Below are 18,278 nucleotides of genomic sequence, written 5' to 3' on the forward strand. Positions count from 1 at the left end.
CTTTGCTAAAAGAAATATAAGTGTTGTGAAAAAAAAGAAAAGATTTAGACAACAAACCTTCCATGTATGCAGCCGGTCATCCAAGTCCTTGATGTCCCTTTGCATTGTTTTAATCTTCTCCTCTAGTGTCTCTACCTTACTCTCTAAAGGTAAAAGTTGCTCTTCTAGGTTCAAGTCTCTGCAAAGATAAGCCAAAATATATTTAACAATAGGATGGTGGGAAATCTATATAGGTACTAAACTGATGTTGTTTCACAGTATTAGCATACTACACTTAAAAAAACATGTCTTTCCCTTATCAGATTAGTCAGTATGAAATGTATTTTATTTAGTGAGAGAACACAATTGAACCTAAAAGTCCTGAAGGAACGAACGGGCACATTCCCCATCCCGACCGACCGGACTGTCCACCTTGTAGTGTTTTGTGAACATGTGCAGTGATGTCCGCATCCCTTCGAGATGTCCAGGAGAGGAACACATGCACTAACGCAGTGGTCGCAGCCTGGGCTCCGGTTGTTTGAGCCCGCAAGACCTCAGGGGGCTGCTTGGAAAATGCATAGCAGATCTTAATACATAGGACAATCCATCGCAAGATGGTTCTTAACTGTACAGCTTTCCCTTTTTTTGCTTTCACAAAGTCCACAAACAGTTAATCATTCACCTGGAGCTCGCTTGTAGAATGTAGAATGATTATGCACTTTTTGGGTCCAGGCAAGGAAGTCTCTCCTCTTCTTTGGAGGGATGAGGTGGAGGAAAGAAAGTAGGCACAGTGATGTTCAGGCCTATATGAAATGGAGAACCAACTTTCGGAAGGATAGAGGCGTATGTCCAGAGAACAAGCTAGTCTGGGTAAAAGGTGGCATGAAGACAGTGCGCAGAGAGCTCTTGCAGTTCACTGACCCTCTCGGCTGATATTATTGCAACTAAAAGGACAGTTTTGCTGGTCAATAGCCTAAGAGGGCAATTATGAAGAGGCTCAAATTGTGCCGCATGAGAAAGCGGAGGACCAGATTGAGGTCCCACCGAAGCATGTTGAAGGACGTAGGTGGAAGCGTATGTTGTAGACCTTTTAGGAACCTACCCACAACAGGTGCCTTTAAGAGAGAAGGCTGGTCAAACAAGAATGTCAAGTTAGCAGAAAGTAACCTCTAACTGTGTCCAAAGTAGAGCCCTGCTGGTTCGAAGACAATGCAAAAAAAAAAAAAGAACTTGTGACAGAGTTGCATACCGGAGGTCAACATTGTGGAAAGCAGGAAAGCACTCCATGACACAAATTTCTCCCATTGACAAGCGTATACCCACTAGGTGAAGGGATGCCTGGCTCCCAGAATAACTTCACAGACTTTGGGAGGAAGGTCAACAGCTGTCAACTGACGCCGATCAGGGTTTGCAGATGTCAGTGCAGAATCTTGTATTGTGTTTCCTGTATGGCCCATTGTAGTTTTCACTGTAAGCCAAATTCTACATGTTGTAGGCCACATTTCTGTTTGCACATGTTACTATATAAACACGCTAGCCTTTGTGCCACATTGTATTTTCACACAGGACCTGCAAATTATTTTCCTGCGATTTAGACTGCACACGACAGACAAGGTCAAACAACAATGCCCCTTGGTGTTGTCTTTGGTCAGGCATTAGCACCTAGACATCACACGAGAATGCAGCTGTTTAGGAGTACACGTTTTGTCATATAGATGAGCACAGAGTTCCTAACCACACAGATGGAGCGAGAGTTCAGAGACAAGTACACTGCGCCAATTGAGATGTACAGCACCCATCTGTGTATGCTAGGGTACAGGGTCTGCCACTAATCCCAAAGATCTTTGACCTATTATTATTTAGTTTCAGTAGAAGGGGAGGGAGGGCTAGACAACTCTGTCCTATAACATGAGAGGGCTTTTCATTGTATATGGTTTATTGACAATATTAGCAGTATTTTTAGTGTGGATTTGTTTTTGAATTGTGGCACAAATACTGCATTTTAGAGTATAACAGTTTAAATAAATATACTAAACTTCCTTCAAGTCTCTCGTTTATTTTATTGTGGACAAGTACAAGCGAGAGAGCGAAAGGGCGTGCCTTGCTATACAGATCCCTGAGAGGGTCGAAAATGTTGTGTTCTGCGGTGCAAAGGTTACCAGGGCAAGTGAGACATTATAGCTAGTCTGACTCTGGCTCATAGAAACTGCGATGATATGGTGACTCAGTCCCTACATGCTAGGGTTCTAAAGTCCCAAACATAGTTATGTTCCTGAGCAGAATCCAGGGAACACCCTGGTGCTGCAACAGAAGATCCTCCCGAACAGGCAGCCTGACTGGAGGACTTACGGTCATGCTCAACAGCTCCATACCCAATCTGGAACCACAAGAATGAATTGGGCCTGGTCGTTCCTGATCTTTTTAAGAACCCTGGGCAGGAGTGGTATTGGCAGAAAGGCATACAGGAGGCCAGAGTGTCACTTGAGACGAAAAGCATCTGAGCGAGAGTCACATTGGAAAGTCCAGAGCATAGAACTGCTGATATTGCACGGTCTCTATGGTGCCCAACAGTTCTAACTGAGGCTCTCCCCACTGCTGAAAGAGATTTTGCACCATCTCCGGGTGGAGACGCCCTTCTGCTGAGTTAGTCCGCTCTGACGTTCAGCGTGCCTGCCAGCTGCAGCACCAGGGAAACGCTTTGTTGTTCCAGCCTTATTCAGAGGCACAGAGCCTCTGAAAAAAGGGCCCATGACCCCAAATCACCCTGTCAGCCTTCCTTGAAGGAATCAATCAGGGTTTGTTAGGCACGGCTACTCACCCGTGAGGGTCTCAAGGCACTTGAAGGGGTAGAGGTGGAGGGGCAGGGGAGGAGGTTTTTGAATAGTCTGAGCTCTGAGGCTCAGTAGAAGAGCCAGGTCTTGAGATCCATCCTGAATTGAGTCAGCAACGGGGATTGTCTGAGGTTGAGAGGCAGGATGTTCTAGGTCTTGGCAGTGGGATGGGAGAAGGATCTTCCTCTGGTTCAAGTATTGTGGATCCGAGGGACAGTGGCAAGGGCCAGGCGGGTGGAATAGAGGCTTCTGGTGGGTACGTGGAATGACAGGCGGTGGTTCAGGTATGCTGGTCCTGCGTCGTGGAGGGCTTTATAGGAGTGCATAAGGAGCTTGAAGGAGATTCTTTTGTGGACTGGGAGCCAGTGTAGTTCTCTGAGGTGTTTTGGAAATAGGACTGCAGTGGGGGATGACGAGGAACAGTATGGCTGCAGTTTTTGGGATGTTCAGTAGGTTCCTGAGAAGTGTCTGGGTGACGCTGGTGTAGAGTGCATTGCTTTAGTCTTGTCTGCTGCCGATGAGTGAGTGGGTGACTTGGTTGGGATCCATCTGAATGTCTTTTGAAGCTGGCAAAGCATGTGGAAACATGATGAGGAGACAACGTCGATCTGGCGGTTTATTGTGAGCGAGGAGTCCAGTATGATGTTGAGGTTTCATGAGTGGTCCGTGGGGGTTCCCAATGCGGAGGGCCACCAGGAGTCGTCCCAAGCTGAGGGGGTGTATCACAGGATGAGGGCTTCGGTCTTGTCTGAGTTTGGTTTGAGGCAACTGGCTTTCACCCAGGTGGTGACGGCCTTCCTCCCGCCGTGGAAGTTGTTTCTGGTGGTTGTGGGTTTGTTGGAGAGGATCAGTTGTGTGTCGTCGGCGTAGGAGACTATGTTGAGTCTGTAGATCCGGACGATGGCCGCGAGAAGGCCCTGTAGACATTGAAGAGGTTGGGGCTAAGGGAGGAGCCCTGGGGAACTCTGCAGCTGATTTCTGTGGGTTCTCAGACAAATGGAGGTAGTCTGACTCGCAGTGTTCCACCGGTGAGGAAGGAGTGGATGCAGTCCAGGACCTTGTCATGGATGCCGGCGTTGTGTAGTCTTGTGATTAGGGTTTTGTGGGAGCAGTGTCAAAGGCAGCCGAGAGGTCCAGAAGTATGAGGGTTGCGGTTTCACTCCGGTCAAGGAGGGAGCAGATCTTGTCTGTGGCGGCGAGAAGTGCAGTCTCAGTGCTGTGGTTACTTCTGAAGACGGATTGGAAGATATATAGGACGTGGTTTGCTTCGATTAACTCTGAGCAATGAGTGTTAAGGGCCTTCTCCATTACCTTGGTGGGGAGATAGGTCTAAAGTTATTGAGGTCTGTCGGGTCAGCGGAAGGTTGCTTTAGCAGAGGGTTGATCTCCTCATGTTTCCAGTCGTCAGGGAAGGTAGAGGTCTCGATGGAGCAGTTGAATGTGCCACAGAGCTCGAGGGGCGATGGCGGCTTTATGAAAGATGTGGTGCGGGCATGGGTCTGAGGGTGGTCCGGAGTGGATGCTTTTCATGGTCTTGAGCGTATCGTCTGTGGTGAGCGGGGTCCACATGAACAGGATCTGGTGTGGTGCTGCGAGGTTGGGTGTGGTGGTGTCTGGGATGGTGGGAGGGTCTCGGGTGTCGAAGCAGTTGTTGATGTGCCTGATCTTGTGGTGGAAGAAGGCGCAGAGTTTCTCGCAGAGGTCTTAGGACGATGGGACGTCTTTGGTCTTAATGTTGGGCCTGGCAAACTCCTTAACGTTGACGAAGAGTTCTTTACTGTTGGGTTTATTTTATCCTGGAGGGCCATTTACTTTGCGGTTTTCATCGAAGGAAGAAAGGCTTTTAATGATTAGTCAATCACCCGATGCTCCAACAGGTTTATGTGAAGCTCGGATTCCGTCGGACACCCAAGTCCTCAGATCTCCACCTCTCCCAGATAGCCACACAAGCCCAGAAATGATGCATCTGTCACTACAGTCAACTCTGGTTGGGAAAGGTAGAGGGGTCTGCAACTTACCCAATCGTAGTTCGTTAGCCACCATTGCAGGTCTTTTGCAACTCCCTCCAAGATCTGAAACATGTTGGAGGGATTCCTGTGAGGCTGCGCCCATTGGGCTTTCAGGTCCCACTGCAAACCTCGCCTATGCCATTGGGAATGAGTCATCAGCAAGCTGCATGAGGTCCACCAGCCTCAGAGTCAGTGTCACCGAAATCGAAGCTAGAGGCTGAAACAACGGTATCATAGCCTGAATATTCTGGACTCGCCGCTCTGGAGGATATGCCAGAAATTGAACTGTGTCTAGAATAGCCTTGATGAAACGGAGCATCTGAGAGGGAGTCAGTAGTGTTTTTGGCATGTCGATAGTGAACCCCAGCATGTGCCGGTGGTTTGCCATAGTCTGAAGGGGGGGGGATGACTGCCTGGGTCAAGACAGCAATTAACAACCAGTCATCGAGGCTGGGAACGACTTAAATACCAGACTTCCGCAAATAAGATGTAACCCCTGCCTTCACCTTGAAGAACACCCGAGAGGCACTGGCAAGGCCGAAAGGTAGCACAGCAAATTGAAAGTGCGTGTGGCCCATAGTGGAAAGAAAATAGCGTCTGTAGGCTGTCATGGGGGGTATGTGGATTTCAGCTTCCTAGAAGGCCAAAGCTAGCATACAGTCTCTCTGATCAGAGGCAGGCAAACGTGGAGCTAAGTGAGCACTTTTTATTTCTCCTTCTAGAAGAGGTTGAGAAGGCCCAGATCTAGGATAGGACAAAGTCCTCCGCCCTTCTTTGGCACTAAGGAGTAGCGGGAATAGCAATCACAACCAACTTCTGATGTAGGCACCCTCTCTATGGCTCCCTTGGCCAAAAGAGCCTGCATTTCTTGACAGAGCGAGGAGAGATGGTCCTCCGTCAGCTGATACCAAGTGGGTGGCATGTGGGGAGGAGGGTGGAGGGGGGAGTTGGTGTGTGTCTCAAAGGGGAAGGAGTAGCCCCTTTGGACTATCTGTAGTACCCAACGGTCTGATGTTACTGCCAATTGGGGAGGTGATGGGAAGCATGAGAGGGATTGGAAGCTTGACGGTGAGAAATCAATGACGAAGCTGGTTTAAAGACAGCTGGAGAACTGTTAACTTCTTGCTCTATAATTTAGGAGGGTATGGTGTAAAAGAAATACTGGCTGATAACTGGCTAAATACAGTGAGTCTTCCAACTCTTTAAAAAATATATCAAGTGGTCAAATCACAGCTGGTTTCAAGCCCGCAGGCACTGGGGTAGATTGTAAGGAACTGTTGCAGAGGGTCCAAGGAGCTGGACGTATAAAGTCAATACCTAGCTTGAAAAGGCGAAGACGATAGCAGAAGTTCAGCATCAAAGCCTTTTTGAACTCTGGCCACCTTTTCTGTAAAGAATGAGAAGAGAGTGCAGCATAACTCATGGGAGAGTTTTATTGTGTTGTTACTGGCTTTGGGCTGCATGAAACGGTTGAGTAAGAATGAGTTGAAGAAATGAGATGCTGATAATTTCTAAAGGCAGATCTAGTAGTCGTTTTATTAACAATGGCGTAGGAGATTCTCCATTTGCATTTTAATTCTCTACACAAACGTTTGCCAGTGAGAGATAGGTTTTACTTGTAACAACGGAATGAAGGGCATAAGAGATCAATCCACTAAAATTTACAGCTACCAAGAATACATCAGAACTGAAGGGCAAAGAAATGTCTTTAAAGGCAGTGATGAAGTTAGAATACGTAAACGTGAACCAAGCATGGAAAATAAAAAGGGGTGTGGCTCCTTGAGGTGTCCTCCTTTGAAGAAAGTAGTATGCAAAACAATTGGCACTCTATGGAGATTGTTGACAATAGGGTTCAGTATGTGTCCTGCTAGGGGCATAGGTTGTGATATGACTAGACAGAGACCCTAAGAGGCGGGGTGGTGAGAGACGGAAAAAAAGAACGCTCCTGTTGGGTCTTGACTGAGGGCTACCCAGTCAAGCCTTTTCAGGTTCTCCAAGTGGAAATTTAAATCTTGAAGAATGGAGTTCCTACTGAATAATAAAAAGGCCTTCTAGGCTCAACAGTTTGCACCAAGCTTTAACAACCTAGCATGGTGCTGGGTTTCTTGTGGAGTTTGGTGGGCGCTAGTGACCCCTCCTGAAGGTGCTCACTCATTTTTCCTTAGAGGCATCGTGTTAAGAATTATTGAGGATCTTGGACCCGTTTTTGTGTCTTCTAAATATATGCATATATCTTTCCACCACTTTAGCATTTGTGTTAATGCCAGCTTCATCTATGCACTGTCACTCCCTCCAGCCTGAGACTTGTATCCACCGAGAATCTACTTCCTCCTGAACTGCGTACATTCTAAGATTGCTGCGAAACTTTTAAAGGGTGTCATGCTGGGTTGCAATTGTTTTTGATAGACTGTATTTCTTATGTGGAGATCCTAGGAGTAGTTTTATTGTTCTAAGAATGAATACAGCTTTCTTCCTGTGCAGGATAAAATCTAAAACAGTTGAAGGGCTGTCCCGACCACTTAGCTGATTTGTTTGTATGCTAGTGCTGTAAGCAGTCAAGTCATTCAGCTAAAGGCAGATGCTTAATCCCTGCAGCAAAGGGAAGTGGTTATATGTGCCATGGATTAGGTGAATGTGTGCGGTACCAATTGTCAGGAAGCAGGGATGGAGGTGCAGCTGGCCTCTTGAAGTGGTCCATGCGTATGAAGGCAGTACTCCAAATCCAAACATGCTAGGCTCCTTTCAGTAAGAAAAAGGCTGAGACGTGCTACACTAAAGTATACTAGTAGAGAACTTAAATTCATTGAATTCCACAAACCTTTATGTATACTGGAGAGACGGTGGCCATCTTTGATTATCCGCCATAACTTTCCTTGTTGTTCGCGGTGTCCTTCTAAAGACAATTGTGAAACTATGATGAAGCAAGACAAGACCTTGCTACACAGATCCCAGATTTTCCTAAATGATTGCTTTGATGGTAAAATGGAAAACTCAGAGGTATTCTTAAAATAGTCTTGTTTATTAAAACCAACTTAAGACTATTTTGTTCTGACTATTTAAGAAACTCTAAAGATAGGAGTTGTATTATATTGTATAGGCTCACTGTGTAACAAATGATTCTTAGACTGCACATATTCTAATATAGTATATGTATATGAATGTTATGCACAGGGTATTACAGTTCTATTATGCATAAACAGCTGCATTAAAAGTTCAACAGCAGTAGAATGGGATCTAGGACTGTAGGAAACTGGGTTCTTGTTGCCCCCCCACCCCACACACTTTTTGCCTGGTATCGAATGCATTTTTGACTAAAGTGCACGGAGTTCCTGCTAACACAAGGTCCCTAGTGCCTGTGATTGTTTCCAAAAACTATGCAATTGTACCCCCATTGGCAATACCTTTAGTATCGTCTGTAAGTCTATAGTAACTGATACCCCTGGTACCTAGTGCATGAGTGTTAGAACTGGGGGTCTCTAGTTGGCAGGGGTAGGTACCACTGTCCAAATAGGGACCCTTGCTTCTAGTCAGGGTAAGAAGGATACACTCTTCAGAAAACCACTGCTTACCCCCTTGGTAGCTTGGCACGAGCAGTAAGGCTTATCGAAGGCAATGTGCAAAGCATTTGTACCAACACTCACAGTAACACAGTGAAAACATCACAAACTGACTCCATAACAGTTTAGAAAAATAAAGGTATTTAATCTAAACTACACAAGACCAAAACGACAAAAATTCCCCATACACAGTTCGAGAATATGGTTTCAAATGAGTTCTTAAGGTTGTGTTCAAATTGTCCACAGTTGTGTCACGTTTTAGCCAACAGTACCTTTAGATGCAAAAAAAGTTCCAAGTGAAAGCTGTAGCGTTGAAAAGCAAGCGATGCGTCACTCCTGAGACCCTGGGGAGGCGATGAGATATCCCCGCTGGACGTAGCGGGCGTGTTGCGGTGACTCCAGTCTGTTTGGGGAGGGATGCGATACCTTGCGTGGATTCCGGTGCACAGGTTTCGGTGGAAGCGGCTCGCAAAAGGTACGATGCGACGATCTTCGGAGCAGCGACAATCTCCGGTGCGGCTCAGCGTCTATCTTCTCCTCTCGCAGCCCCTTGATGCGATGGCTCTGCGACAACTTTTGCAGCGACGTGATGCGGTCTGCAAGCAAGCAGTGCGACGATCTCACCCAGTGAAGTGACGACAAGCTCTGCGACGACACTCGCAGCAATGATAATCTTCCAGCACCAGACTGGTGCGGCCCGCAATCGAAGGATGCGATGATTCTGGCAGCGGCAACCGGCGCTGCGACGATCTCAGCCTTCGCGGCGGTGGGAATTTCCTCGCACTGACGGGGATGCGCTCCGCAAGCAAGCGATGCATTAAAACTTGCAGAAAGTCTTTAAAATCTTGGTTTCCAGCTTCCCAACACAGGTACAACTTCCAGAGGCACCACAACTGGCCCAAGCACTCTAGGGAGGACAGAACTCTCTCCGCAGAGTTCAGGGAAGCGGGGGGTGAAGTCCTTTTGTTTCTGGGACTTCCTAACAGGTAGCCAGCTCTTCTTCAGGCCCTTGGAGATTCCTTCAAGCAAGGGGACACAGCACAAAGCCCAGTCTTTTCACTCTCCTCGGCAGGAAAGCAACTGCAGGTCAGTCCAGCAAAGCAACAGCAGGACCGTCTTCCTTCTTCAGTCTTCCAGCTTTCTCAGTGGCAGAGGTTCCTTCTTGATTCCAGGATGATCTAATTTTCTGTAGTCTGGGGTCCTGTACTTTTACCCCTAAAAGTCTTTTTTTCCCTTTGTGCAGGAGGGCTCTGAGCCCTGTCTGAACCAGTTCTGGGTGTTCCTTGAGCACTTTGTTTTCCTGGCCTCTCCTTTCCTTTCAGAGAGAGGGGCAGGGTTGACAGGAGGTGGGGCAAGCATTGTGGAAGGCAGGCACAGCCCTATTCAGACTCAGCTGCTACCCCCTCCCTCCACTCTAGATGCAGATGGAGATATTCAGCCCAGGGATGGCCCACTTAACCTATGGGAGCCACCCAGCCCCTGTCACTCACAAACCAGACAGTCAATTCACAAACAGGCCAAGGCACACAGAAAGGTCAGACAAGAGAACAGCTACTTTCTAAAAGTGCTGTTGTCAAACACAGGATTTAAAAACCACCTTTCCTAAAAGATGTGTTATTAAATTCTGAGTTCAGGGATTCCAGACTTATGTCCTACCTTGCTCCTATGGGAAGATATGCTGGTAGCCACTGTAGCCAGAATTACCCATGATAGCCTACGGGCAAAAGTAGCCTTACAATAGTGAAAAACGAAAATGGCTGTCATTGACTACCAGAGCATGTTACCTGCACTAGTACATGCTCTACCATTCACATACACTGCACCCTGCCCAAGGGGGTACCTTGGGCCTTCCATAGGGGTGACCAATGTGCACAGAAATGGAAGGGTTAGGCCTGGTCAGTGGGGACACTGACCAGGAGGACATGGCAGTTCAGGGACTGCACACAGGCACTGCGGTGGCAGGCCTGAGACACAATTTTAGGGCTACTCATGTGGGTGGCACAATCAGTGCTGCAGGCCCACTTGTAGCATTTGTATCACCAGCCCTGGCACACTCAGTGCACTTTACTAGGGACTTCTTGGTGATACAAATATGACAATCATGGATAACCAATTACAACAACAATTTACACAGGGAGCACTTGCACTTTGACAGTGATCAGCAGTGGCAAAGTGCCCAAAGCATCTAAACCAGCAAAAACGAAATCCAGCACAGGGTCAAAAATGCAGGAGGCAGAGGCAAAAAGACAGGGGAAACCACGCCAAAGATGCCGGGTCTAACACAGAGGTAGTAGAGAGAGTCCCTAAGGGCTGTAGCACAGATTGTGCCACCCTAAGGGACCGCTCACCAAAATTATGCAAGACTGCATTGCAGGGGGGAGGAGCCAAGATGGCGTCCGGGTCGGACGCGTAGTCCCTCGGCTCCGGGGACTATCATCTCCTTTCATCCATCCTGTCGGCGATCCTGGGCCAAGACGACACGCCGCGAAAGCTGACGGGCTCCGATGTCCTGTGCCGCAATTCCGGAGTTCGTACTGCGGCGCGAGTGGGCGACCCGTCCGACCGCAGTTTGAGGCCTGCAGCAGCTCCGGCGCCGGGACCTCGAGTGGCAGCGGTGTCCGGCAGCCGAGCGAACAACATCGGGCTTCGGCGCTTTGGATGGCCCGGCCGGAACTTTTGCCGCGCGACGGATGAGCCTGCAATAAATGCCACGTCGGACTGCAGGTACCGAGCTGCGTGTGCCTGTCGGTTTGCTTGTATGCATCACCCGTCCGCATGAGCCCGGGTTATTGCCTGCCCAGATACTGCTTGCGTACTCTCCCGCATACGGCGGGTAACTCCCGGATTTTTGGCTCCCTTGCTATCGGATGGGGAGGCATTCTATGGGACGCTGTTTGGGGCTACATCCTGGTTCTGCTTGCCGCTCCCTGCCGCCCAAGTGAACTGCCGACCCATTGTGTGTTCTCAATGATGACTATGGAGGACATATCGAATTGCGCCCCTAGGATACCTACGACACGGTGTGCCCGCGGACCTGTGGAGCAGCGGGCCGTGCTTGAAGACACAACTAGAGGGGTGCAGTGCTATGGTGCATTACTGGCGGCTATTGTTTCCCTTCGCCGCGATATAGTGTGTTCTTCTCAAGCCCTGGCTGGCAAGATGGATGGTATAACGAGTGAACTGAGTTGCTTCAAAATGGCTGTCACACGAATCCACAGTGACCCTCCTTCCTCCATGTCCGCCTGCAACAAGATGGCTGCTGCATGCGATGGAGACGGTTCCGATGCCCCAAGTCCCGAGATGTCTTCTGCTTTGTCTGGTGTTTTTCCGGGACTGTGTGCGACCAAGGGATTGCGACCGCAACGGGAGTGCTCTCCTTATGTCATGCCCCCCGACCCTCGGGGTCCGCTCCGGGAAGGGTTGAACACTGGGACTCTCTCCCCTTGCCCGGCTACTCTTAACAACTTGGGGACTGTGTACTTTGCACTCATCATGGGATCATTGGATCTGCTTGTGCCTGGTGTGATTAAGTGCTTGTGTCGGACTGGTTCTCTCGCCTCATCGTTTATGTTCCCCTGGGTTGCCGAGGCTCGTGGTGATGGACGGGAGAAAACTGGACAGGGATGAACGCTTTTTCTATAGCTTGGCGATTTCCTCGTTGCTGACCCGGGCATGTTGGTGGTGTATTGTTGCTCTTGATCGCGTCCTGTGCCGCCCTTGTTCTTTTCAACCATCTTGCTAGTAATGTTTAATGTCACCGGCTTATCTGTTATGTGCTGTTCTTGTAACGTTGGAGAATACTGCCGAGGGACGGGTGGTGGGCTCCTCCCCACTTTTTCTCTTTTATGGGAGTTATAGATTAGGATACTCTTTTCTTACTCTCTATATTTCGGATATTATAATTATTCCTTTTTCTCTTTCTCTTCTTTCTTCCTTGTTCTATATTTCGGGTTTATTGGGCGACAGACACACTGCTTGGGGGGGGGGGGGGGGTAGGCCGTAGCCTCTGCATGCGTGTAGGGTTGGGGGTTGGGGGATGGGATTTTAGTTTCCTGGTTTCAGTTTCTATGGTGCCTTGTTTTTTTTCTTCGTTTTCGTTTCTTCCTCTTTATTCTATCTTGGGTCCGTGTCTGGGACAGCTAAGGGGGGGGTGGCGGTGGACACTAGGTATGATGTTAGGTCTGATACTCCTGCTGCACAAACTTCGAGCCGCCATGCCGCCTGGGGGGACTTGACTTTTGGGTAGTTGGATTACGTGGTAAAATTGTCGCTATTGTCACGTCACGTCTGCACGGACTCCGCTTTCTTATTCTATTGTTTCTGTAAAAAACCTAAAATGTCGAACTTTAATAGCTGCAACAAAAATACAAAACAAACCTTCATTACTCCTGGGACACGGTATCACGATGATCTACAGTGTAACTCTTAAATGCTTGCTTATCGTAATGTGTGTTACTGTGTCGCCGTATTGCATGCTTGGTGCTTCAAGAGTATCCGTGGCCGGCCTGTTGGTTGTGGGCCCGTATTTGTTCTTTTATTGATGCACAATAAAGGTTTCCAAAAATTTAAAAAAAAAAAAAAGACTGCATTGCAGGCTTCATGTTTTGGTGCATACCCAAAAGTGAAAACACAACAGGACACATCCCTGTGTGCCATGACCTCTAACACTGCATGTGGTATTTGTAAGTCACTCCTACAGCAGACGTACAGCCCTAAGGCAGGTTGCCTTATATTACATGTGAGGACATAGCTGCATGAGCAGATATGCCCCAGTGCTGGTCAGTTTCATTGCTGCCAGTACAAGAGATCAGGGAAGCCATTATAAAATGTGCTGGACACTGGTGATAAAGTCTTCCCCCAGCTCCCTGATCGCTTCACTGAAAATAGGGATGTTTGGTATCAAACAGATCATATTAATAAACCCACACTGATGCCAGTGAAGGGATTATTAATACCTGCACCCAGAGGGCACCTTAGAGGTACCCCCTGAAAAACGACCGTGACAGCAAGCAGCATTAGCGCTAGCTGTGGCGTTTTTTTAAACTTCTTATTCTTTGGGCAGATTATTTTTAACTTTAATTGCACACTTCCTCACATGTACTCTTATGCCTGCTTGCTCCCCGGTCCACCACGGGTTCGCCCGATTGATGTGGAGGGAGCAGCAGTCTTCCATCTTCTCGGGCGGGGACAGGGGGGAGGCGGAGCACTGACGTCAGCAGACAGCTGACTTTGGAGGCTTAAAAACACATGCCTTACTCTTACATGTAAATGGGAGACACCAACTTGTGGAGGCTGTGAAGCTGGTTTTTATAGACTCTTCCTTACTCCTTAGTTCACGCTGACAAGCTTCCTGGTCTATCGCCCCCCCTGGTGCAGCAGGTCCATTGGCTGCAAGCTTTCCAGACATTGTCCCTTTCTTTTCTTAATGCAGCCAACTTTACCATTGTAGGCGACTTTAATATTCACTTTGACGATCCCACATGCAAGATTGGCTCTAGCTTGATTGCCGATCTAGAAGCCATGAACAAACCCCTCTGAAATTCGGGTTCTACTCACAGGGAGGGGGTCACTTGCTAGCCCCCCTATTTTCAAACCTACCCAACATTTCAAGCCAAAAAGACCTGTCCTTACTTTGGTCTGAGCATTTTTTGGTAAATTTTAAGTTTGATTCAAAGACGAACAGCGTGGCCATCTCCTTACCTAAAGTCAGGAGTAGAAATTGGAAGAACCTAGATATTGACTCTCTAAATCAACATCTTGTGAGCAAAATTCCTGATGCTTCCTCCATCCAGATCTCAGACGCAGCAGCCATACGCACTTGGATTACAGCATTTGTGAACACCTGCCTCCGTATTTCATTTATGAAACTAAATAATAACCGTCCTCCTGCCCCATGGTTCACCGAAAAATAAAAATTTGAAAAACCCCAAATGTAAGGGTCTGGAAAGATGTTGGAGGAAGGATTGCGCCTTAGAATCCAAACATTGTTATAAAACTGCCAAGAGAGAGTATAATTCCCTATGTAAAGCAGCACGTGCTGAATACGTGAACAACTATTACTTCAGCGCATAATAATGCAAAAGTCCTATTCAAATTAGTTGGGAATCTCTGGGGAGCAACTTTTCAACCTACACCTCCGATACTTGATGAAGCACACAGCGAAGTTGTGGCGAAGTTCTTTATCGAAAAAGTAGAAAAGATCTAAGCAGAACTTGAGACGGCAACTATTCATAAGGAACAGCACATAATGAATCCATACCCCAGTCTTGACGGTAACAACCCAGTCGGGCCCCCTGACTTGGCTGCTACTATGGAAATAACAAATGGGCAACCCTCGGACCCTCCGTCTCTTAATGCTATTTTACACAGTCTTAAATCTGGCTCCCCTATTGACCCTCTTCCAGTTAATATTTTTCAAAAACTAAATTCTTCTGCATTAAAGATTGTCATGGAACTACTTAATGCCTCATTGAGGGAAGCCATCTTACCAGCAGAATGGAAACATGCAATGGTTCTTCCTCTTTTGAAGAAACCAAATGCGGATCCAGCTGAGCCCTCCAACTTCCATCCGATTTCCTTACTACCTGTTTTTATAAGATCCTGGATAATCACATGAACCAACAGCTCACACGGTTTGTGGAATCCAATAACATCTTACACTGGTCCTACTCACGCGTTAGAGCCGGATACTCCACAGAGTCTACTCTCTTAGGAGTTACAGAAACAATATACCAGCATCTGGATAAAGGGGAAACAGTGGCACTCATCCATTAGATCTAAGTGCCGCCTTTGACACAGTGTCTCATCTTATCCTTTTAAATGCACTCCAGTCCCTGGGAATTGTTGGCTCAGCTCTGGATTGGATTAAAAACTGTCTTACCAACAGGGCTTTTCAGGTCTTTTCCCCATCGGTGTGTTCTAAGACCTATGCATCTCCTTATGGAGTACCACAGGGCTCGATACTCAAGTCCTATGTTATTTAATCTTTATGTCAGCCCGTTTGACAACCCAGCCTCTTCCGCAATGGTGGCTATCTCCTCTTATGCGGATGACACTCAGCTTCTCTTTTCACTATCCGCCAATGAAAACTCCAGAGTTTAATCCCTGCAGGTAAGGCTGCATAAAATCACCAGTTGGATGCACACTAACTGGTTAAAGCTTAATGGAGGAAAGACGGAGATTTTGATCATGAGGAAAGAGAACGTTCTCTGGGGCTCGCACCAGTGGCCATCAGAAGAAAACAAGTTACTTACCTGTAACTTTGGTTCCCCAGTATTGGTAACTTTCATAGATTCCCATGCTTTGTATCATTCCCCGTCGTCGGAATGGGTGCCTCGGTAAATAGAAAATACCATAGAAATAAGCACAAAGTGAAAAAATAGGCCTAGGCCTCATCTCATTTTGTAGCTTATCCACCTCTTTTTGTAAAAGAGACCAAACTTCTGCAGTAGCCAATCAGAGCAGCCTCACCCCACAGAACCTTCCTGAGAGAAGCTGAGAGCCTCAGATTTTCGTAGCCGTTGTGAACAGCTATCCACCAAAGTAAGAAGACTGAGCTTTCCCAGGGGAGGCGGGTGGGCGCATGGGAATCTATGAAAGTTACCAATACTGGAGAACCAAAGTTACAGGTAAGTAACTTGTTTTCTTGCCCCAGTATTGGAACTTTCATAGATTCCCATGCTTTGTATCAGAGTAACCAGCAGTAAACAGAAAAGCATATTTTGCAATATATGAACCTGAAAATGTGACACATCTCTGATTAGAACAGTAGAAACACATAGGATCATAAAATATGACAATACTGCAATTATACAAAATATGCAAATAGGAAGGCGGGATAGAAAGGAAAGCTCACCGACTTATTGGAAAAGATTCCTCAAAACTGCTTGGCCCACTGCTGCATCTTCTTTCACAGAAGAATCCAAACAGTAGTGGCGAGTGAATGTGTGGACACTGCTCCATGTTGCAGCTCTACAAATGTCCTTGATAGGAACTCCTGCGAATAGAGCTGTCGATGAAGCCATTGACCTGGTAGAGTGAGCACGAACTGCTCGGTGTAGTGGTTTTCCAGCCGCTTGGTGGCAAAATTGTATAGCACTAGAAATCCAGCGGGAAATACAGGCTTTAGACACTGGACATCCCTTGCGTGGAGGACTGAAAGAAACAAAAAGCTGTGAAGACTTCCTGAAGGGTTTTGTTCTTTCCAGGTAGAATTTCAGGCATCTGTGAATGTCCAAAGAGTGCAAAGTTCTTTCCGCGGGTGTGGAAGGCTGTGGAAAGAACGGTTTTAGGACTACTGGCTCATTTAGGTGGAATTCTGAAGGCACCTTCGGGATAAACTTAGGATTCGTTCTTAGGATCAGACCATTATTCTTAAACTGTAGAAAGGGTTCCTCAATCGTGAAAGCCTGGAGCTCACTTACTCTTCGAGCCGATGTCAGGGCCAAGAGAAGAGCTAGTTTCCAAGAAAGAAACTTAAGGTCAGACTTATGAACAGGTTCAAAAGGGGCTTTCATGAGAAATGACAAGACCAGATTCAAATGCCAGGCCGGAGGAGGCGGCCGGACTGGAGGAAAGACCCTGAATAAACCCTTCAGAAATTGTTTGATAATTCTCGCTGACCATAGGGAAGGACCTGCAGATGAACGTCTGAATCTAGAGATGGCCGCCAGATGGACTTTCACAGAAGATGGAGCCAATTCAGATTTAGCTAATGAAAGAATGTAAGGCAAGAGTTGGTGTGGAGCAGAAGTATATGGGTGTAAACCTTCTTTCCGACACCAAACACAGAATCTCTTCCATTTAGCACGATAGGTCTTGTTGGTACTAGGCGCTCTGGCCTGGGCCAAAATGTCCCTACATTCCCCTGATAGATCTAAACCTTGGAATTCTCGGAACTCAGGAGCCACGCTGTCAATCGCAGAGACTTCAAGTCCGGATGTAGAACTTGTCCGTGAGACATCGTTAACAGTGTTGGCACAGGACGTAGGAGAATTGGCTGGTCCTGGGAGAGGAGGAGAAGCTCCGAGTACCAATACTGTCTGGGCCATGCTGGAGCGATCAGAATCATCCTGCACGGTTCCACCTTGAGTTTGCTGAGCAACCTCGGGATCAGCGGAATGGGAGGAAAGGCGTAAACAAAGGCGCCTGACCAAGCAATCAAAAGCGCATTCCCCAAGGATTCCCGATGGTGAACCCTGCTTGCGAAGGACAGGCATTTGGCGTTCTGGGGAGTTGCAAACAGATCGATGGATGGTGTCCCCCATCGTGCAAAGAGCTCCTCCAGAACGGTCTGGTCTAGTTCCCACTCGTGAGAGACTGTCCTTTGGCGACTCAAAGCGTCTGCCTTGACATTGAGTGTCCCCGCTAGATGTTCCGCTGAGAGGGAGACATTGTTCTGGATTACCCAATTCCACAGCGTTTGAGCTTCCTTGAAGAGGGTGGAGGATCTTGTTCCGCCCTGTTTGTTTATGTAGTGCATGGCTGTGGTGTTGTCCGTACGAACCAGCACTGCACGGTTGCGAATCCTCGGAAGAAAAGCTTGTAGAGCCAGACGGATAGCGAGGAGTTCCAGAAGGTTGATATGGAACTTGATTTGGACTGGACTCCAGTGGCCGCTGACCTTCAGCTCTTGGAGGACCGCACCCCATCCCTCCATGGAAGCATCCGTTGTCAAAACAAGAGGAGATGGTGGTAGTCGGAACGATAGACCCCTTGAAAGATTGTCTTTCAGCAACCACCAGCCGCCTGCCTTTCTCATTTCCGGGGAAACGACAATCCTGTCGTCGAAGGATCCTGTGACCTGCCGCCATTGCTTGTCCAATTGTTCTTGTAGTGGACGCATTCTGAGCCTGCAGTGTGGTACTAATGGTATGCAGGATGAAATCGATCCGAGAAGCGAT

The 18,278-nt window shown here is 47.7% G+C and overlaps 1 protein-coding gene across 1 annotated transcript in view; it reads right to left on the reverse strand.

Moving 5' to 3' along the window:
* The window catches only part of NUGGC (nuclear GTPase, germinal center associated), a 1,233,257-nt gene that overhangs the window by 824,877 nt on the left and 390,102 nt on the right, over positions 1 to 18,278 (reverse strand). The window contains exon 12 of the mRNA XM_086966431.1: positions 58 to 178. Coding sequence (XP_086822557.1) covers positions 58 to 178 — 121 coding nt within the window. The remainder of the gene's footprint in view (positions 1 to 57; positions 179 to 18,278) is intronic.

This window comes from Lissotriton vulgaris, chromosome 4_1 (assembly GCF_964263255.1).
Source record: "Lissotriton vulgaris chromosome 4_1, aLisVul1.2, whole genome shotgun sequence".
Classification (NCBI taxonomy): domain Eukaryota; kingdom Metazoa; phylum Chordata; class Amphibia; order Caudata; family Salamandridae; genus Lissotriton; species Lissotriton vulgaris.